This window comes from Manis pentadactyla, chromosome 14, assembly GCF_030020395.1.
Source record: "Manis pentadactyla isolate mManPen7 chromosome 14, mManPen7.hap1, whole genome shotgun sequence".
Classification (NCBI taxonomy): domain Eukaryota; kingdom Metazoa; phylum Chordata; class Mammalia; order Pholidota; family Manidae; genus Manis; species Manis pentadactyla.
In genome coordinates, this window is record NC_080032.1 from 38,744,907 (window position 1) to 38,766,365 (window position 21,459).

The following is a 21,459-nucleotide window of genomic DNA, read 5'->3' on the forward strand; positions in this document are numbered from 1 at the left end:
TTATTGCAGCACTATTTAGAATAGGCAAGATATGGAACCAACCTAAGTGTCCATCAGTAGATGAATAGATATAGATGATGTGGTACAAATACACAATGGATTATTATTCAGCCACAAGAAAAAAAATCCTACTATTTGCAACAACATGGATGAAGCTAGAGGGTATTATGTTCAGTGGAATAAGGCAGGCAGAGAAAGACAAGTATGAAATGATTTCACTCATCTGTGGAGTATAACAACAAAGCAAAAACTGAAGGAACAAAACTGCATCAGACTCACAGGACCTAAGAATGGACTAACACTTACCAAAGGGAAAGGGGTTGGGGCAGGTGGGTGGGAAGGGAGAGATAAGGGGATTAAGGGGCATTATAATTAGCACACATAATAGAGGGGTGGCAAGAGGAAGGCAGTACAGCACAGAGAAGACAAGTAGTGACTCTATAGCATCTTACTACGCTGATGGACAGTGACTGTAATGGGGTATGTGGTGGGGACTTGATAATGGGGGGAATGCAGTAACCACAATGTTGCTCATGTGAAACCTGAGCATAAGATTGTATATCAATGATACCTTAATTTAAAAAAATCAGGCAAATTCATTCTAGGTTGTTTGAGTTTAAAATAGTTACCCTTTGGGATGGGAGTTGGTATACAGAATCACTAGGAGGGGTAGGAGAGGGTGATGTCTTTGGGGTACTGATACTGTATTTCTTGGTTACACCTCTATATTTAGTTTGTAAAAACTATCGTGTTGATCATTTATAATGTATGCTTATTTTTTTTTGACAGTATTGTATTTTGATAAAAAGTAAAAAGCAAAAAAAACACAAAATAAGTCACGCATGCAACACTAGGGTGGGAGGGAGGACAGGGATGATTGCCACAGGCAAAAAGGCAGAGCTATGTTTAGGTTTTACAACCACTATCTCATGGTCATTACATTGTTTTCAAATTCTTTAAAAGCAAGATTTCAACATGGTTTTTCAGTAGCAATCAACTGTCTTGGAAATGTTTGTGTTTGATGTAACTTGCTTATTGATGCGACTCTTTTGATCCTGTCTACTTCTTGGATACACATATGGGATTGAGGTCTGCAGGAGACCCCACTCCAGTTCTTCAGTCTTGCTTGTAGCTCACATGTTTCACATGTGTAATAGTCATATCTAATTGCTAATATCTAATATCTAATTGTTAAGCTCTGCCCACCTCTTTCAGTAGCTGTCTTTAGATTACATGCCTACTGTGTTGGAGTCTCCAATAAGACAGAGGTAACCCCGGGTGATTTGTTGATTGAGTGATTGTAAAGGACTATCATCTGAAATTTGTGAGGGGTTTTCGCTCAACAAGCAGCTAGGTTTCTGTGTTCTTTTGTTCTTGTGGCCTGGGAATAAGTGGTTTAAGCCTGGCATTTGTGTCTTCCAGAATCTGGGCAACATTGCAAAGCAGCTGATTGTCACCTTGGCTTTACCGTTGCACTCCTGCCTCCTTCTACCTTCTTTGTTTTTATCTTACCCTCAATTCTCAGGAATTACTTTCCCAAGAACATCCTGTGCTTTAAGGCTGAACTTTAGAACTGAAAAGGTAAAATTCGATTTTCTTTACAATTATTAGAGGGTCTATGCATGATAAATGCATTGCCTAATATTGTCCTGATTTAAACACTCTGAGAAATAGAAGGTATGCATCTTGACAGATGAAGACACTGAAGTTTAGGGAGAGAAAAAATAAAGTATATCTAAAGGGAAAATCCAAGATTTTTTCACCGCTTTTCCAGTACTTTTTCCAGTATTTTGTGATCTACAATCAAGAATAAAATTATAATGGTGAAAAGCAGGAAATAGAAAAGTTATTTTGGATGATATATCCCTTCAAGTCATATCAGTGGATCCAGTGCTACATAAAAGGAAATCATACGCTTTGTATTTAACTGACCCTAAGCATGGATCCTTTCTATACTGAAAACATGGCCAAGTCATGTGATTTTCCCAAGCCCCAGTTTCCTCATGTGGCTCGCACTTACCTTGTGTGACAGTAAAAAGATCAGTAGTAATAAATAATAACTGCCAGTAGAATTATGACCAGCTTAGAATGGCAAAGCCCACTCTTTTTGCTTAAATGAGTTAAATGTTCCAAATGGTTTGGGAAAAGGGTAAGAGTGAAACACTCAGCCTCTCTGCTAAGGGGCTGAATTAGGGAAGGGGCAGCAGCGAGGGGGCTGGAACCTAGAATATTCAGCCTCCACATGGGTGAGAGAAGACATGACTGCAATCAGACCAGGAGGTTTTCCCATCTACTTTCCATCAAACCATCGGAGGAGTTAAAAATATTGCTCACAAAATTCCCTGATCTTATTTCACACTAAAATGATGTCATTACCAGAACTTCCTAGAGTAGACGTCCTTGTAAACAAGAACTGTGTCTACTCTATCCTTGCATCATTAAAATATTTATGGAGTATCCATGTGCTGGACACTGTTAAATGAAGGAATCAGTGAGAAGGTATGCCTACCTATTTGGTAGATATGCCTTTTCCTTCCAGAACAAATCACAGAGATGATTGAAACAGCAAGTCATTTCTGGGAGGGAAAGTGTAAATTGTGTTGGGTTTCTGTGACCAAGGGGATGCAAATGAATGTCCAATGCCCTCATCTACAGAAACTACAAAATGTCAGGCCAAGTGAGGTAAACTTTTGTAATAATGTTGAAAACTTAAAATGTTGCCTTTCACACTGGCATTTTCCAAAGTCACTGCAGAAGAAACCTTAGGACCCAGGGGTTGAGATGTTAGATCTTCTTTCAAAAGCAAACTCTAGCCCTTCCTAGATCCAGCTCCATGGGTGGGTGACACAACTGTCCAAGCCTCATCTGGAAAGTGGGAACAATGGCAGGATCTGCCCTAGGGCACTCAGGTGGGTCTTGTGTGAACTCAAGTATGTGGGGTGCTTGCTGCAGTTCCTGGCATATAGTGAAGGCTCAGTCAATGGTGTCCTGGCTCTTGCAGCTGTACCTGATGTTGGTTCTGTGTGAGAAAGCAGAAACTGTGATTTGGGTTTGAATCCACTGGAGACTAGCACAGCAGCAACACCTGGACCTGGCAACCACTGTCACAATAGTAACCTGCAACTTCCTAAATTAGGCGCGAGAAGCCACTCCCTCTGTATCTGAGGATTTAAATGAAAAGACAGCCTTTTGACATATGAGAGACTTGCTCATAATTATGGTAAATAACACTCATTTACTGAAAATCTAGAAATAATAAAATCCTCTGAGATTAAGATACTACATTCACTTTGGACAACAGCTGAATTATCTTTGTTAGCATCTCTTTAAAAGCTTCATTGGAGAAATCAAGAGCTGAGAAAGCACTCAGTTCTTCTTGGAGAAAATAAATGACAAAAATAAAAAAATACGTAGATATGAGGTCAAGAAATTGTGGCTACTCTATATGTAAGGAACTCAATTACAAAATGTAGCTTGTTTCTTCAGTCTCTAGTTATTTTTCTCATATCTTGAAACCAAGGATTTTTCAGCAGAAGCCTATAGATACACTTCAGGAATTTCTCAGATGTCCCCAATTTGAAGCAAAAATTTTATAAAGAGAGCAGTGGTGTCGGTAGTATCATCTTCTTAAAAGTCTCTAATTCCTGAAAAACAAACAATGAAAAGGAACCATTGCTCTAAAAACCACCTCTGATGGAATGTAAGATGAAGTTCAAGATCTTCATTCTAGTCTTATTTTCTTGTTCTTTAATAATTCTCACTTTCTCAGTTTTCTCTTCTGCCAAGAAACACAACATGAACTGATACTCATATAAGGAAAAGGGATATATACAACACATTCTTACAGCCTGGACACCAATTGGTTCTCCACACCCTCTCTTAAGTGCTTATATTCTAAAACATGATGACATCACGTGGGAAATTGCCTTGACGCCACCGTGCAGCCTCCAAGTCCATGATCATGCAAGTTTTACTAGAGGTCATGGAACAGAAAAGTTTGCAGGTCAAATAAAGATGTTGAAAGCCCAGAGCTGATTACATCAACTAAAATCCTACAGCAAGAGGCAAGAGGAAATCCATGGGGGTAGGTTTACCCATTTAGGATAGGATTCTACAGGAATGGAAGGACCATACTATTTGAAAATTCTGCAGTGTTCACATATCCTGCCTGTCCCTCATCCACCTCATCTTCCCCTGCTGAAGGGGTGTCACAAGGATCAGAGTTCTTGCAAGACAGGGGACAGAAAGGAGTCAGTAAAACATGCTTGCTGTTCCCCCACACCCCACCAAGAGAAGTAAGGGCAAATAATTGAAATTCACCTTTTAGCCTGATAAGCTGCCGTGGGCACTAACAGGTGAACAAATTAAGACTTTAAAAATATTGAGTGCCTTATATGTATCATGTATATTTAGTATATTGTGGATACATGGTACTTCATATATATTTAGTGCATTATAATTACTGTCCCCTTCATCTTTCCATTTCTATTTTTGTTCACCACTTGCACACTCTACTTATTTTATCTGCCTCAAAGACTACTTGCTGCATTTAACACGTCATATGAATTTCATTCATCTCATTTGTTTGGTCTTCTATAGAATTAAATATTCTTGAATAAGACAGAAAGTACACATTACAGCATGTAATATTTTCCCCTTTGAACATGAGTTCCAAGTTAACTTGGGTGCTTCTGAAGCAGAGAAATACAGTTTCTTCTTATTTGTTTACCACAGCTTGAGAGATAGACACTTCTCTTTTTGGTTGACTTGGAGTTTAATCCTTGTAGGGATACAAACCACAGTTGTTAGAAGAAATTTCTTTGTTGTTATATATCTCCTGGCCTTCTCACAAGATGTACCAAGTACTTGGTAGCCATTAGGCATGCCTGGATGTAGAAACTGGTTGATCTTTGAATCCCTAAGTACAAAAAGTAAGAAGAGTGTGCAGGGGCCTGGGAAGACTTAAGCAGTCTATGACCCCAAAGCTCGCAAACTGTGGCTTTCTTATGCCCCTTTGAATGAATAGAAAGTAGTTCCCTCCTCTCTTTTTGTTACCAGGGATGGTTCTTTTTTTGAGGAATTTTCTAGGAAGCTGGCAGTGTATCAGACAGACACTGCGCGCTCCCAACTGCCCCTCCCTCAACCCATCGCTGGAAGAGTGAAAACAAACACAATGGCTTGACTCGGTTGGTTTTATTTTCATTTTTTATTGAAAGCTTCATCAAAGAAAACAGAAGTTTAAACCTAACATCCACTGATCTACAGAAAGCCCAAGGAATGGGGAAATGGTAGCTAACTTGACTGTGGTACAGATGAAAAATTAAAAATAAAACCGGAAACACCATAGAATGACAGAACTTTCCATGACAGTCAGAGACAGCAGTACAAAATGCTCGTAAATGGAGTTTGAAATTGAATAATGTTTCAGAAGTTCCATGAAGTCAAATATAGCCTGAAACAAGGTTTTTGAAGAAACTATATGTCCCTTTTTTTTCTTAAGAAACTGAATATTTTATAGCAAGTACACTTTTACATAAATTTAAAAAATTAAGATTCCAATTACATTCTTCTTTTTAAATAAATGGAAGCATTAATTTCCAGAATGGAGAAAACATTTTTAAGGTCTCTTTGAAATAGTTTTTATCATTCCTGAAAAGTATTAAATCATTCCTTTTTTATATGTGAGGAAATAACATGTTTTAGGGAGGAGGAGAGAGCATCTTTCTTAATAATCAGGGACCAGAGGGTTTAAAATATAAAGGATAACAATAGTGCTACACTTGGACACTATTTAAATTTGAAATGATTATGAAAAAATAGACTGGAGTGTCAAATTACTTAATATAGTAATGCAAATTCGAAAATAAACAATTGTTTAATGCATTTTTTTTTTTTTGGTCAAAGATTTAAGAAAGGGCCGAGTGTATAGTTAACCAAGAGTTGCTATTATCTCATAACTCAATTTTGAGTTGACCTTTTCTACTAGTTCAAATTTCAGTAGTTAACAAACAAAACAACTTTCTTTTGAAGGAAGCCTAATTCTTTGCTACAGTTTTTTTCCTTTATATTCTGCAAGAATACAGCCAACTCTTAATTATTTGTGGTGGGGAAAGGGGCGTTATGGATAATTTCCTTCAATACATCAATATTTAACAAGAAATAAAATAGACAAATAAAATAAAATTTGAATTTTATTTCCAAATGTTTATTTTCAACCATTGGGGTAAAATGTTAATAAAAGCAAATAGAGCCCAAGACCTAAAAGCTGAAAAGAGAAAACAAAACAAATCCACAAACTAGCCCTTCAAAAATTGAGAGTGATTGTATTTCTGCAAGACAGTCCGGGCAGTTACTAACTAGAGAGAATGACATGGATAAAAAGTGGGACTCAGTGGCCTAGTGGTCCTTTCTGCAGACTCCAAGCTTGATCTCACCTCTTCTACAGCTTTAAAGCTTCCTGCATGGCAGCAGCTTTTCTCAAAACACTATTTTCCCTCCCTGAAATACAAGGAAATGAATACTGAGAAGCCGTCCATTCTTTTTTGTGTGACAGTGAGCAGAGGTATAGGGACATAAAGCCAAAAATCAAAGAAATTACCAGTCAGGGGTGAGCCTCCCTGCCTTACATCATAAAAGATCTTTGGGCCACTCAGGGATCTTGTATTTAGCTTTTGTGCATTCCTGAGCTCTATGTGGTCCACAAAGGACAGCCATGACCAGGAGCACTCGGCTTAAGGGACTGCTTTCATATTTAAGAATATTTGGTAAGAAATGTTAAATCTGAGTTAGAGTCAATTGTCTTCCAATGCCACAGTGGATGCTATTTGTAATACAAATTGATTCATTAATGAAATCCCATTATCATTCTGCTGCAGGAAGGTCATAATGTACAGAATCAATGAGCCTGTTTAAATTCCATCGGTCCCTCAGACTGGAGCGAGAGGTTATCAGTCCCAGTGAGCTCAAAATTTTGAAGCATGCCAGCCACAATAACATGAGAAACAAAATCTCACCCTTTGCTCCATTCTGTGGGCAAGATAATATAAATCAAGGCTCTATGACATGTTAAAACTTTATTAGGAAGTGAGAGTCCTCAAATGTGCCAAATGTTTTATACATATACATAAATATACTTTCCTTTAATTTTCTATCATAGGAAAACATTTAACCCACTTAAGAATTTCTGTTTATCAGCTCATCTACAGTGGTTTGCTCAACTCAAGTTAAGACTGAGACTGAATTGTCAACTGTATTTGTAATCTCCTACTAACATTATAATCTGTCTAAACAGTATGTTGAAACTTTTCAATCATGAAGGAGATGGCAAAAGTCCCATATAAGTCAAATCTTACTCTCACTAGGGATTTTAGAGTACTGTAAAAGATATCTGGGTATATAGGACACATCCTAGTTATTCAAAATAAGTTTTTTTGGGAAAAAAAAATAAGTCCTTATTTTTTTGTCATACATGAAATTGATTTTAAAGCAGTTTTGCCAGGGGTCGATATATTCTGTCAACACAATGAACTTCCTGCTCCATCTAGCCTTCTGTCCTCAGTCTTTGGTCTCTATTATGGGTGCTTTTAACACCATGCACCATGTAATTTTTCATTAGAAGAAGTGGATGTGAGTTTTATATGCTTTCCATTGTGGCAGATCTCTTAGGGTCACAGGAAGAATTGATTCAAGGGAAGCTTGGAGACAATACCTGAATGAAATCTAAGGATACCAACTAATCCTGGCCAAACTAATCCTAACCACTGGTATCAGGCAGAGGATTTTTTTTTTTCAATATGGTGTCACTTGCAATATTCAAGACATGCCAGTGTTTTAAGGACAGTCATCAGTACTGGCTAATATTACCCCTTCAGTTCCCCTAGAGTCCATGATGTCTTCTGAAGACCCTGAGGAGCTCCCCAGTCTCTGTTCCTACGTTGCCTCCCCTGACAAAACCTTATTGTTATTGACACAAAACCCATTCCTCCAGGGACCACATAATTAGATTTTGGATGAGATAGTGTTTATCCCACTTGGATAGTGGCTTTAGTTTTTTTCCTGATGTTTAGGCTAAGTCTTGGCAATTCAAGTCAAAAAGAAAAACTGGCAACATCTGAAAAAATGCTTGAAAATCTGAACTAGAATATTTTTAAAAAAATGGTTACAGTCCTAAGTAGGATTAAACTCACCATAATACATATCTATCTTTGATTACATTAGGATTCTGACGTCTGTATATGTTAACCACATATTTCGGGTTGTTTTATTTTTCACACAATGGGATGCTGCTTACCTGTTGACAGTTTTTTCTTTTGTTTTTCTTTCCCAGACTTGACTTGTAAAACAATTATTAGGTAAGACAACAGACGCAAATTTGAATGTGCCACTTTTTCTTTCTTTTCTTTTTTTTTTCTTTTTGGTTTGAAATTAGATATTTTATAGAATGACATGATATAAAAAATCCAAACACAAAACATACATGGACATGTAAAACGACAGGTAATTTCCTTTTGCCTGAAGTGGCTTTAAAAAAATATGGAGGTCATTGAAATTTCATAGTTGAAAAGAATGTTTCTGAATGTATAAATAAAGCAGTAGTTTTGAATAGAAACAAGAAGTTACCTAGGCATATCCCCTAGCCACAGGGTAGTTACTCTTAGCCTCTTTGTCAGTTGTGTAAATGAGACTTTCTTTGTATCACGTTATTTTTTTTCTTTTTTAACAGAAGCAAAAGAAAGTCTATTGCCTTCATACTCAAATGAATTATGCCCAGGATAATCCTTATGTATACAAAAAGTTGAGAGACTGAAAAAGCCAAACAGAAAACACAGTTCCCATATGCATTTGCTTATACTCCTTGGACCTCAGGGCCCACTTCTCAAGGGTAAAACTTAAGTGCTACCCACAAAATACATGAGAAGCTGAAGGATGGGAGAGAAGAAAGTAAAAATCTAGGATTCTCTCTAAAGCATAGCAAACCATAAGGATGGGTGTGGCCAGTTGGAATTTTTCTGTAGCACATGCTACATTTTCTTGGATATGGGTTTGCTTTTTTTTTTGACTGCAAAGATAGGGAGTCACTCTCTAGATCTGAGTCTCCAAAACATGAAGTTTCAAATAAGAGAACCAGGTCTATTTGAACACTCGGCCTTTGTTTATGTCATAAATAGCACAATATTGACAGTTTCATATGAGTCAAACTCATTACTCATGTTGACCTAATGGGAATATGATTTACCTCTTTTTTTCTTTTCTTTTTTAGGTTTTAAAAGCCTACCCTGTTTTCTTTTACAGTGCATTTAATGCAGTTCCCTCTTCCCTCTGGACTAAGACAGGTACCTGTGCCTTAGTTTGTGGAAAGAGTTTCACCTATTTGATTCTAATGAACCATTCAGAAAGCAATTCTAGTATGTAGTTCAATTAACAAAGTTCCATTGTCCTTAATTTCAGATAAAACTGTACAGGATGAACATGGATTTCATGAATCAAATATGCAGAGCTATTTGCGAAGTCAATTTAATTCATTTTAGAAAAAAGTTTGGCGTTACTCTCAATGCAAATATATTTCCTTTGGCTTTAATGATTGATCAAACCTAATTCTTTTGGTTCTTATTAATATGAATCATACAATTTCTTGATTGTCAACTAGCATTTTAAAAGCTTACCTAAATTTCACTACTGGTATCCTCAATCTTACTGGTCCTACTTGCCTCAGAGAGTTAAACTGAAATAAAAAGGTCTATTTTGTCTTTCTTCTCACAACACCAGGATATATAAATATAACGAAAGAAGGCAAAAGGAAGAAGTCTCCTCCCCAAATGCAGAATCAAGATACCTATTCATGGTGGATGACGACAAGGACTGAGGGGACCAGACAAACCCCAGAGATGTTGGAATTTAGAAGGAAGACTATTGTCACAAATACTCTGAGGCCTTTTCAGGAGACCACTCACCACTTAATGGAATATCACTAAGCTGTTCTGACAAATGACCTTTCAGACCAGTTCAGGAAGTATCTTCCATTCAACATTCCCATAAAGAAATTTCATCTGTTAAACAAGTGTCTTGGCTTATTGGTGGCCATCAATACAGGTTTCATTATTCAAAAGAGCTACTAAGGAACCACAAAAGCTCACAAAATCTAAAGTCATTTGGTTCAATCTGTTGGTATCCAGAACTCTTCATGTTCAAACTGCCAAACACAGCAGATGCAAGCTTCTACTATCAACAAATACACCTGAAAAAAAAAAAAAAGACAACTTCTTTTTTTTTTTTTTTTTTGCAGTATGTAAAACACCAGTGGAAGGTAGTTTAAACGAACAACACAGTCAGAACTGGTCCGGCCATGTAGTTCAAATAAAAGTTTAAAAAGAAAAGAGAAGGAAAGAAAAAAACAACTTCTATTTTCTGGACTGCAATAGGGTGCCACTTCATCTTTGGTATAAAATAGGCCATCCATAGGCTGAATTTGATCACAACTAGGAAAGACTACAGAAATTGTCAACAATTTCTCTATCTATTGCTTTTTTTGTTTGTTTTTTTTTCTGTTTTTGCACTTTTTGACCATAAGCTCCTATCTACTTAAGTTTTTTTTTTTAATGCTCTTAAGCTAGGTTTTGCAATGTGACAAGCAAAGCTGACTAAAAACTTTGTAAAGCTCATAAAAAAGACTGCAGATAAAAAGCACTAATGTTTTTGCTAGCAATCACGCCTCGTAAATAAAAAAATCTGCATTCTGCCCCCCAAACACGCATTATTTCTAATGCAGTTGTTTTTAAACCAATGTTAGTAACTTCTCCATAAAATGTTTTAGCCTTCTAGAATGATTGAACACTTAAGACAAAGTTCATGAAAAGTCCCAGCATTTTCCCAATTCTTGCCGTTGCCAGAGTTTCCTTTATCAACAAATTTTCTTCAAATGAAGAAAAGCATTTTCTTTTAAACTGTACAGTTTTTTTTCACCCTAAAAACTCATAGTCTTAAACTTCTGTACCAGCTAAAGCTGGCACAATATTTCAATTCTTTCTTGATATTTTTTTTAACAAGACGTTGACAGCTTGCCTCGAGAGCTTTTGACGTCCTTAAAATTAAGGCAATTAAGATTCAAGATAAACCTTACCTAAATATTTCTAAGAAAAAAATAAAATAAAAATCCAACCCACTAGATTTCAACAAGGGAAAAAGAAAGAATAGCTTAATTATTGAGGAAGACAATTTGTTTCCATTTCTGCTTGCCCACCTCTTGACATCAGAATTTTTGTTTTTTTTTTTTAAAAATCTATCTACACCTTCAGTTGAATTGAGTTCAAATATTCTTCCAGATAAAATTTCAACCTTCTCTGTTTTGTTTGTAATGTATGTGTGTATGGTCTTGTTTTTGTTTTCCTCTTCCAGGATTTGTTTCTTTAGTTAAAAAAAAAAATGATGGCAAAAATAAACTGTCAGACCACATGAAGGAACCATTTGCACAGCACATAAAAACACCTTTTTTTCCATTGGATAAGTAGGAAATTAAAAAAAAAAGCATTCCATCGACGCCTGTGCAAACTGGAAGCCAGCTTCTTGTTCAATGAAGTTTCTTCATTCAAGGCAAAGTTTCAGACATTCTTCAGTCTTGTTCACGGTCTGTGAAAACAATCGAATGAGTGGTCATTACATCAAAGCAACTTTGAAATCATCTGTGCTCTTTTCCAAGGAAGTCTCTTTAAAAAGATTACTAAGCCCTTGCGATACAATAGAGTCATCAAGAAAGTTGTAGAAGCACATTGGGCTTAAGTAAGTATCAAATTCTGCCACTTTCACACAAATATGTATTTGAACCAGAGAGTTTATTCACATTAACTATCAAGGCTAATAGGTCAAGAACACTTTTCAATTCTAAAGTAATAAATATTACAAATCAACCCAAGCAAGCAATGCTCCCTATGGTCATGAAGCCTATTTCCCGATGGCTGGCTGATGAGGCAGCTCCCCCAGAAATTCTTTGAGTATTGCTGTCTCTTCCACACTCCCATGGGACTCATCACTGACTCAGTCAACAAAGATGTGAGTCCCTACTATGCATCCAAGAACAGCAATGGATTGCATATTCTCTTGTGGTATTCACTACATATATTCACAAAAGCCTAATTGGTCTAGTAAATAAGTAGGGAAATTAAGAGGGCAATTAAGTTTTCTTCCCCTCGCCTCTTCTTTTCTTCCTTGCTCATCCATCTCATCCAGATTTTACATTCTTGAGAGCAGGGACTATATTTTACTTTTATTTTTTATTCTCCAGAAGTCTGGCAGAATGCTATGCACATAATAGGTATTTAACTAGACAAATGTCATTTTTACTATATGCCACTTTGCCTAATCCAGCCCAAATAATGTCTTCTGCTTCTGCCTCACCACTTTTGCAGGGTTGAGCTTCTATTGGGTTGACCTTTTGGTTTAGCTCTTCCACTCATGGATTAGAATTTTGTTAAATTACTTCAGGGGTGTGCTATAAAAACGAGATTTTTTAAAACTATCTGTAGGTTATATTAGATGAAAGTCTCCTCTCTGTTCTCTGCAGATTCTTCTGATGCCTGGTTGCTTAATTCAGGAAGGAAACCTCAGGGTTGCTGGGTATAGTTGTATAGGTTGTTTACTGGGCAAGTAAGATGCATGGCTGAGGAAGGGTGTTGGGGCTAAGTTCCAGCCCACACTCTGTTCCCCAAGCTATGTAGTCTGATGCAGAACCACATTTGATCTAAGCAACAGGACCTTAATCAAATTCACAAAAAGCCCTCAACAGTGTTTCGAACTGTATGACAGTTAATCACTCAGTTCCTTTTCTAATTTGCAAAAATCCCTTATAAGAATCAGCTGTGTCTTTTAGAAGCCTGAAGAATTCATCCCTAGAATCATGTAAGGGAAGCAACTAGTTGATAATCAAATATTTCCATTTTTAACCAATAGTTTAAATCTCTAGCAATACATTTTTTCCTATGTTATGCGAGAAAGTGGAATTTCTTTTAAAATGAAATGCATTAAAATTTTCATAATAGCAGCTACAATAAGGAAAATTTTAGTAGTAGTTGTTATGGGAACCCTGGTGTATATTTGCTCTCTCACTATACCTTTGTAAATTGCACACTTTATTTATTTCTAAACATCTATCTTGCTGGAAACAAAACTATTTTTTTCTTGGTTTTGTGTATTTATTTTATGGTCTATTCTTTGTTCCCTTTCCCATCTACCTTGCCGATTGAGCAGAAAATGCCTAATATACCATGAATGTACCTAATACACCTCTATAAGAGCAGCTCAATGAATGGTGTTTTACTCAGTGAACGATATGGACACAAAACATCCTCACTGCTCACGTATGTCATATACACTGGTCTCCAAGCGTCCATACTTGTGAGATAGGATGGAGCTACTTTCAATCCTGACACAGATGTTTCCAGTAGTCCTCTCCTATCACTTCTTTGATACTTCAAGTGGTCTCATTGCTACATGAAAACAAATGAGGAGAAACAAATGGTTGTACTTTACATTTTCATGGTTGCTAGCGGAAATCTGAAGTGAAAAGGTATTGCTACTTAATAGAACTGAATTTAGTCCAGTCCACCTTCTCTGTTCTAGATGAAGTATGAAAGTACACATTTACATAATATGTTACACAATTACATAATGCTTATGCATTGCACTGATATCCATAAAAATAGAAGGTTTCTAAATATTCAAGTCTGTGATCATTAGCAACAAGAGTGTTTTAAGTTGGGCAGTGAGACTATTTTAGAAATAAAGTGGGTTGCAACTTCAGGAATCATGCAAATGAGATAATGAGTACAAAAATCATTTGCAAACTGTAAAGAACTATGTAAAAAGAATGTATTATTACTCACAAGCTTAAAGGATATGTAAGGATGTTAATCAAGTAGTTTGCATATTATTAATATGCTGACAGTGATTAGGGAATTGGTGCTCATGTCAGTTCAGTTAGCCAGAGAAGACTTGAAGAATAAAAAGACCTTGCCTTACTTGGTCTAAGGTTAAGGGCCTTCTAAGGTCAGTGTAAATGGTGAAAGACTCATAGATAATGGAATCTATAATCATTTTCGAGTGATTTTGAGCTTTCTTACCCTCTTCACGTCCCCCATTCCCCCAAAAAGCAGTGTGAACAGATTAGGAAGAAGTAAACCATAATTTTAAGACTCTAGACTTTTAGACTTGGAAGTTTTAGGGATCATCTACTGACAGAATGATCCCTGAATCACTCCTGACCCATTAGCTTCACGTGACGCCATGTGGAAAGAGAGAGTCTGTGGTCCAGAGTTTGGGAAAAACTGCACATCTACTCCCACTACTGGATTACTCATAGGTAAACTAAACAAGTGGTCGGGACACCAGCAAAGAAGTATTGAAACAAAAAAATTTTTAATTAGGATCAAAATAATCATCATGTTGACAATGAAAAATTTATTAGAGTTCTTTAATAATTAAATACGATGAAAAATTCTCTTAGAATCCCAAAGGAGGAGGGCAGCACAGACCCTAATTTTTCAGGAAGTAAAACATTTGATGTATTTATCTGGCCCTCTAGGAGGTCACGGCTATTAGCATTTCAACAGCTTTGAAGAGAATTACAATTAAGAAAGTTTTTCTTTTAGGTTAAAGCAGTTTCCCAGCATTGCTTTTGACTACCCCTTCCCACCTCAACTCCAGGGGATAGTGGTAAATCCTCCCTCAATACAAGAGACCTAATTTGTACTCTTTGGAGAACTCTGATCTAATCTCTTACTTTAAAGAAGAGGAAAAGGACACTCCAAAAGGTTGAATGACAGCTACTAAGTGGCAAAGAAGGAATTTGAACCAAGGCTTTCTCATTTTACATATTATAATTTAACTTTGATTCAAGACTCCTACGTTTCAAGTCCTAGTTATTTTTAAGATTTTTCTATATAGCACAAACAAAAACTGATAGTAAATAGGGCAGGGATTGCAATTTCCATAGAACTTCCAAAATAAACCCATGTCTCATTTTTGTCTTCTGGGATAAGAGACCAGAGTCTCTTTTGCATTAAAAGCCTCTTTTAACAATAGAGAGAGAGAGAGAGAGAGAGAGAGAGAGAGAGAGAGAGAGAGAGAGAGAAAAGGATGAATACAAAATGTGAATATCTGATTTTTATCTTGGAGAGTAGAATTTGGAATATTAAAATACTTGCCAACATAAATCCCAAATATAACCTTTGTATTCATATGCACATGATTTATATTTCTCAAGCTTTTATCCTAAAACCTCGTGTTGTAATGTCTGTAATTTACTTTAAAATATCTTTAGGATAGACATTATGGTGTTAAATGTACATGTGATGGGTTCAGCTATTGTGCAGAGGCACTCAGCTACCCTAATCAGAATTTCACACCCCACAGGAGGTCAGCTATCATTTAATGAGAAAGGCCAGAGGTTTATAGAAGGACTTTAAACTATCCATATCTCAATTAGCATAATGATTGTTAGAAATGGGTTGCCTGATAATAGTAGTGGCATGTTAATTAGCATAATGATGCTGGAAATGAGCTGCTATTTGTGAAATTTGTAGTATTCAAAATAATGAGGAGTGGTTAACCTATTTTAGAGATGCTCTTCTCTCTACACAAACAGAAAAGATATAAGAATGTAGGGAAAATTGTAGCCTACCATTTTGGGATTAAATTTAAAATAAGACTGTCTTGGAGTAGATTTCTCGTGACCTCTATCAGGATAACATAGCCCTCCATCTAGGAAATAATCAAATCTAACCTGAATGAATTTTTCATGTTAAGTGTGTTCAAATTAAAAGAATGTTGCTGGAACTTTATCAAGTATAAAGGGAAAGCTGTAGAGACTGATTTGTGCCTGTTTCCTAATGAATGCTTCCTTATCAACGTCTCTGCGAGAGCTCTTGCATCTCTCAAACTTTTCTCAGTGATAGTTACACAGGCAAAAGAACCCAGGTGTATACATGATCCGAATGCTTAGCTCAATTCCCAGGGTCTTCCTTGGATGGTGCTGTGGAATCTCATGTCTTACCATGACACCGGTCACCTTCTCTTGGCTGAAACTGACAAACACTTGGACAGAGTGACATTAATTTCTTCCTTTCACAGAATTCCAGAAGTGGTTGTCATCCACCAATTTATTTGACTTTGGATATTGTTTTGTTTTCATTCAATATTTTAACTGTTGTTGTTTCAAGTCAAAAGCTCCCAGCACTTTGTAGCATGTCAAAGAGAGGAAACTGAGAATACAAACAGTACCCGTTAAAAATTTTCTCCAGATTTAAAGAAATGTCTGCAAAGCAATGCAAGTGGTTTTCACGTGTCACACATGGGAAACGTTCCATGTTCCATGTTCCAGGGTGCTTTCATCTCTGGCACCCTGTAGCAACAAGCATGCCCTGTGGAACACCCTGTATTATATATTCATACAGGAGTGCAAAAAAAAAATTCCTTCAAGTGGGGAAAATCCTTACCTTTTTATTTATTTTTTTTACCACTGTGGAACACTGGATGGAGAATTATTTCCCTTGATGTACATTATCTGCTGACCACTCAGCATTATCCACCATAAGAATCCATAGGTCAAGGCACATTACCATGGTGTAGCCATAGTTTTAAACACATCTAAACACTTAAAGTTTCATGTGGTCAGACTCAGACATCCTCAAATACATCCAAGAACAAAACTTCTTTGAATTGACTCCTTATTAGGACAGTTAAGTGCCTGTCTTTCTCCACAAATCAGACCCTCCTTGGTTTTTATCTTATCTGCTTTTCAATGGCATCAATAATTCCATCATTGTGCTTGGTATTTAAAACCCTTTGTGATTTCTTTTTTCTCTTACTATATTTCACCCACTCCACCCCCACTATTACACTTGCCACCATCTTATATCAGACCTTTGTTCCCTCTTGTCTGCATCATTGCAACAGTAGGTCTGGCTATAGGGAAAATGGAAGTTCCCATGGCCAGGATCCTCACCTGACCCTAATCTACTTGATGATGTAATAGGTTAGTGCTTACACACCCCTCAGCAATAAGGCAATATTGGATATGTTGCTATATAAAGAGTTCTGCCCAGTGCTTGGGGCAGAGGAGATGCAAAGTCTGGAGCAGAGGCAGAGCCTGGAGCAGAAAGCAGAGCCTGGAGCAAGGCAGAGCCTTAAGGAGAGAGCAAGGAGGTGGAGACAGAGATGGAGACAGCCTGGCTCCATGCAGACTGCCCCAGAGGCAGACATGATTCCAGCACTCGACCTGACACCATGAGAATAAAGCTTGGTATAAACTCTTTTACCCCTAACATTTTTCAGTCTCACCAAATCCAGAGTGAACTTGCCTGGGGCAATCCTCCTCAGGTGAGACACTGGCTGTTTGCATTGCTTCAAAATCCATTCAGCTGGAAGAGCATGCAAAGAATGAAGGAAATGCATCCAAGCTCCTCAGTATGGCCCCTGATACCAGAGTCTGGGGCCAATCTGCCTTTTCACAGTATTCCACTACTCTGCATGCACTTCTCAAAGAAACACTATGAGTTTTCCCACTCCTGGTCATTGGCCATGCTGTTACTTCACCTGGAACACTGCTCAACTACCTGTAAGATCAGCTCTAGGGATCACAACCCCCAACAACATTTTTACCCAGCCAATAAAAAATTAAATGTGTCCTCCTATTACTATACTATTTAAGAAGCCTTATTCATTTTCTTCCTTGCAGCATACATATCTTCCCTATGTATAAGTCTAAATCCCATCCTAGATTGTAAAACCCTGAGGGCAGGGGTTAGGTGTCCCAGCAGAGAACCTGGCACGATGCTGGCCTAGGTGTGGAGGTAATGGGTTGATGCTCACCAGAATCCATGAGAAGCGGGGTGCTCTGTCTGGGTCGGGCAGAGCATGCCCCATACCATATCATGCAATGAATGAAAGGTTGGGAAGGTCCTGAAAGCTGTTCTTGAAACACATCCCTCCATACTCAGACTCCATTGGTAATAGAGGCATCAACATGTAAATCAAGTCCTGTCTGTCATTCCTGCTCTTAAAGCCCTCCAAAGGTGTCGTAGCTCTCTTAGAATAAAATGGAGAATAATTACACAAACCACATATACAAGGACCAAAGGCTGAAGAGAAGCCACCTATTTAGTGTCATCTCACCTACATCTCCCCTAGTCCACCACACTCCATCCTCAGATCCTCCCTCAGGACTTTTCAACTTCTTGTTTCTTCTGCATAGGATGCTTTTTCTCCAAATCTCTTCAAGATTAGCTTGGAGCTATCATTCAGACCCAGACCTGTATGAGATGCCTTCCCTGGTACCAAATCTTAGGGATTTATCTAGTCATATTCCTTCACAATAATCTTTTGCAGTCATCTGCCTTGCAATTCTATTTATATTTGACCGTTTGCTCATTGATCAACCGATTGTGCATCTGCCCCTACCAGGAAGTAAACTGCAAGCGAATGGGGGAGCTGTCCACCTCTTTCACTGGTCTTTCCCTAGCATCTGGAATCCTGCCTGTCCCCTAGTAGGCGTTCAATTGATACTTATTGATTGGATGAGTGGAATTATCTTTTTCATTTACCCGGATATCATTAAACTGTGAGCAAAAGGGTCTAGGACCACTCATCATGCTTTGAAATAGTCAAGGGCAGGTTGACCTGCTCACCAAACCTTTAAAAATGTTTCTGGCCAACACAGGGTCCCTCACGTCCCACCTATGCCTCTTGCTGTGCTTTCACATAGTCACCCATTTCTGCTCTTTCCTCACATGTAAACCGCTGATCAGACTGAGAACAAAATCCACGAGCAGAGTTCCTGAGACTGTAGTCTTGTTGGGTGCGTGTCAAAGTGATTCACACAGGCCACAGGTAAAATTAAGAAAAAAATTAAGAAACCCAACATACTTTATACACTATGGATCTTTCCTGAGTGCTATTATGTGATAGTAATAATCATAATAAAAGTAGTAATAATAAAATACCTTGTATTTATAAGGTAAAGTCATGCTCTAAGCACATTTAATTTGGAGGACTGGCTTTAGAAGCTAGACCATATATAGGAGACTCATTACCATGATTAATCCTTCAACAACAAACAAATCCCTAAGCACGTGGGGAGGCTAAAGAGGAATGATGATTAAGAAATGGAACAACAGACAGGAGGGAATTTTTGGGATCACTCTATTCAGCAGGGCTTCGACTGTTATCTACAAAGTAGGACAGTTTTCATGACAAGACATTTATATATAGTCTGAACTTCTGCTGATTCCTTTGGTTTCAGTCAAAACCTCTCAAATTTTAGTGCACATACTCAACACAAAGCCAACTGTACTTTGCTTTATAAATGATTTAAGATGAATTTTCAAGAGTAGTTCTGACTACCCGACTTCTGCTTTGCCATTTCATTCCTAAATAAGACTCCGTGTTGTTTTATACTGACAATACCCTTTTTTCATCAACTATTTTCCTGGGTGTTTAAAGCAACCCTGTAAGGAGAGTAACTGTTTTCATTTAAGAATGAGGTAACTGAGACCCAAATGGAGGCTCATTATTTAGTTTCAAGTGGGAATATTGGAGTTTCTCCAAACATATGTATGGTAGATTTTTTTTTTTAATGGTTGCAATGGTTCACTCTGTTTTCAAGCCTCTTGGGAGTGAGCTCCAACGTTAATTCTGGGCTTGGCCATGTGACCTGCTTTGGCCTATGAGGCATCAGCAAATAAGTCACAACCAGAATTGGAAAATGCTGGTCAGTTGGGCTTCCTCTCTTGCTGTTCTCCAGATTCTGAGACTTTCGTGTGACTCAGCCTCCTGGAGGATCAGAAACTGCTGATTTCTGCTGGAGGCTCAACTGCTTCCATCACTCAACCAACAGACAACCGACACTGAGAAGGTGAGCTATGGAAACGACCAGCAGCTATCCCCAAATGCTCAAGCAGGTCCACTCAAGTCCAGAAGGACTATCCATTTGAGGCTGGCCCAAATGGCCAACCCACTAATCATGAACTAAATAAACTCCTGTCACTAATCGTGGGCCAGTCTGTACCTCAGCAAAAACCAGCAGATACACGAGAGAGTGATGCCCAGATGGCTCCTCTTGAGAAAAGGCATTCAGTACAGCCCAGACTTACTTAGACTGTTGGTAGGAATATGCAGGTACGTGTTCGTTGGACGTGTCCACTGTTATCTGCTGCTGTTGACCACTCGTGTCCTGGGATGAAGGGGCCACTGTCTGGGGAGAGGTATCGGCAACGACGCCCTGAGGAGGCAGATAAAAGCACAAAGCCTTACTCGCTTCAGCAAAGCGCCTTCTTCCAGGTGGACGGTAGGGGACACCCCTCTTCTAGTGAGCCTGAGCAGAGTCACACTCAGCTACAGGAACCCTCAACAAGTCCTCACAGGGAAAACCACAGAGCACATTCGGATAACGGCTGAGGAGTTCACGTCCGTGCGTTACCAAGACGCCTTGCCATCAGAGGTCCCTGGAGCAAACGGTCAGAAAATCATTCTACCCATACTTAGAACAACCACGACTGCATACAGGCACTCTAAATAATAATTCAGTAATCAGAACAAAATGCATGCAGGATTCCTCTAAAAATGTGTATGTTCAAAACATTTTCCTGGCCTAGTGCACTGTACCGTCTCTCTATGATTTGGCAAGACCATGAACTCTGACTTAAAAAAATAGACATCCAAGATTGGAATTCTTTTCAGAGAACACTGTTAAATAGGCTTTCCTTTCAGCAGTTTGGTATGTTTTATTTTGCTTTGCTTTCTATGACATGAACTGGGATTCTCTTAAAGGTTTCAGAAAACAAACATCTTGGATTTGGATTTGTTCACTTTCTTACCCTTCCAATCTCATTTCTCACAGATGCCCACAAGAACAGGTATCTGGAGGCGGTTCCCCATGAGAAGTGTGTTTGGTTCTGAATCAGGCATAGGCTGTGTTTTTTGGCGGTAGTAGGCCTAACGGGGGGCATCCACCTGAATACATTCTCCTGGTTTTACTCACGTAGCCTTGGACAACTGTAATCATGTCAGGTTTCAAAAGCTCCTGCTCAACTCTCTGTCCCTAATGATCTTTGAAAGTGTTCCTTAGAATCCAAAATTCTCCCTATATTAATTCAGTCTTTTTTTCCACTATGCCATTTAGTATTATGCATTTTTCGGAGCTCCCCGTCGTACCCCAACCCTCCCCGCCAGCATGTATTTGTTGTCTGGATACTCATAAATTTTCAATGAGTGTTTTTCCATAGAAAATTAATTAGTGCTTTTCCTTATAAGCACAAATTCAAGGCAATATATCAGAGTGTACTTGTATTTTTCCTAATGAAAGACTTACTTTTAAATCCCATGTTTAACTATAATTAGACTGTTTCCAATGAGTCACACTGTCAAATGTGTCTCATTTTATGGTCATTAAAATGCTCAGATTCTATAGTGAAGAAT

The 21,459-nt window shown here is 38.0% G+C and overlaps 1 protein-coding gene across 17 annotated transcripts in view; it reads right to left on the bottom strand.

The window, feature by feature from the left end:
• Positions 1 to 5,181: 5,181 nt before the first annotated feature.
• The window catches only part of RBMS3 (RNA binding motif single stranded interacting protein 3), a 1,308,700-nt gene continuing 1,292,422 nt past the window's right edge, over positions 5,182 to 21,459 (bottom strand). For 9 of the 17 annotated variants that reach the window (XM_057491391.1, XM_057491386.1, XM_057491384.1 and 6 more), the window contains 2 exons: positions 20,136 to 20,263; positions 5,182 to 11,622 (listed from right to left, as the gene is read on the bottom strand). In XM_057491391.1, the coding sequence (XP_057347374.1) occupies positions 11,616 to 11,622; positions 20,136 to 20,263 (135 nt within the window). In that variant the 3' untranslated portion in view covers positions 5,182 to 11,615. Of the gene's footprint in view, positions 11,623 to 20,131; positions 20,264 to 21,459 lie in introns of those variants that run through there. The other 8 variants (XM_057491393.1, XM_057491388.1, XM_057491392.1 and 5 more) reach the window with 1 other exon arrangement.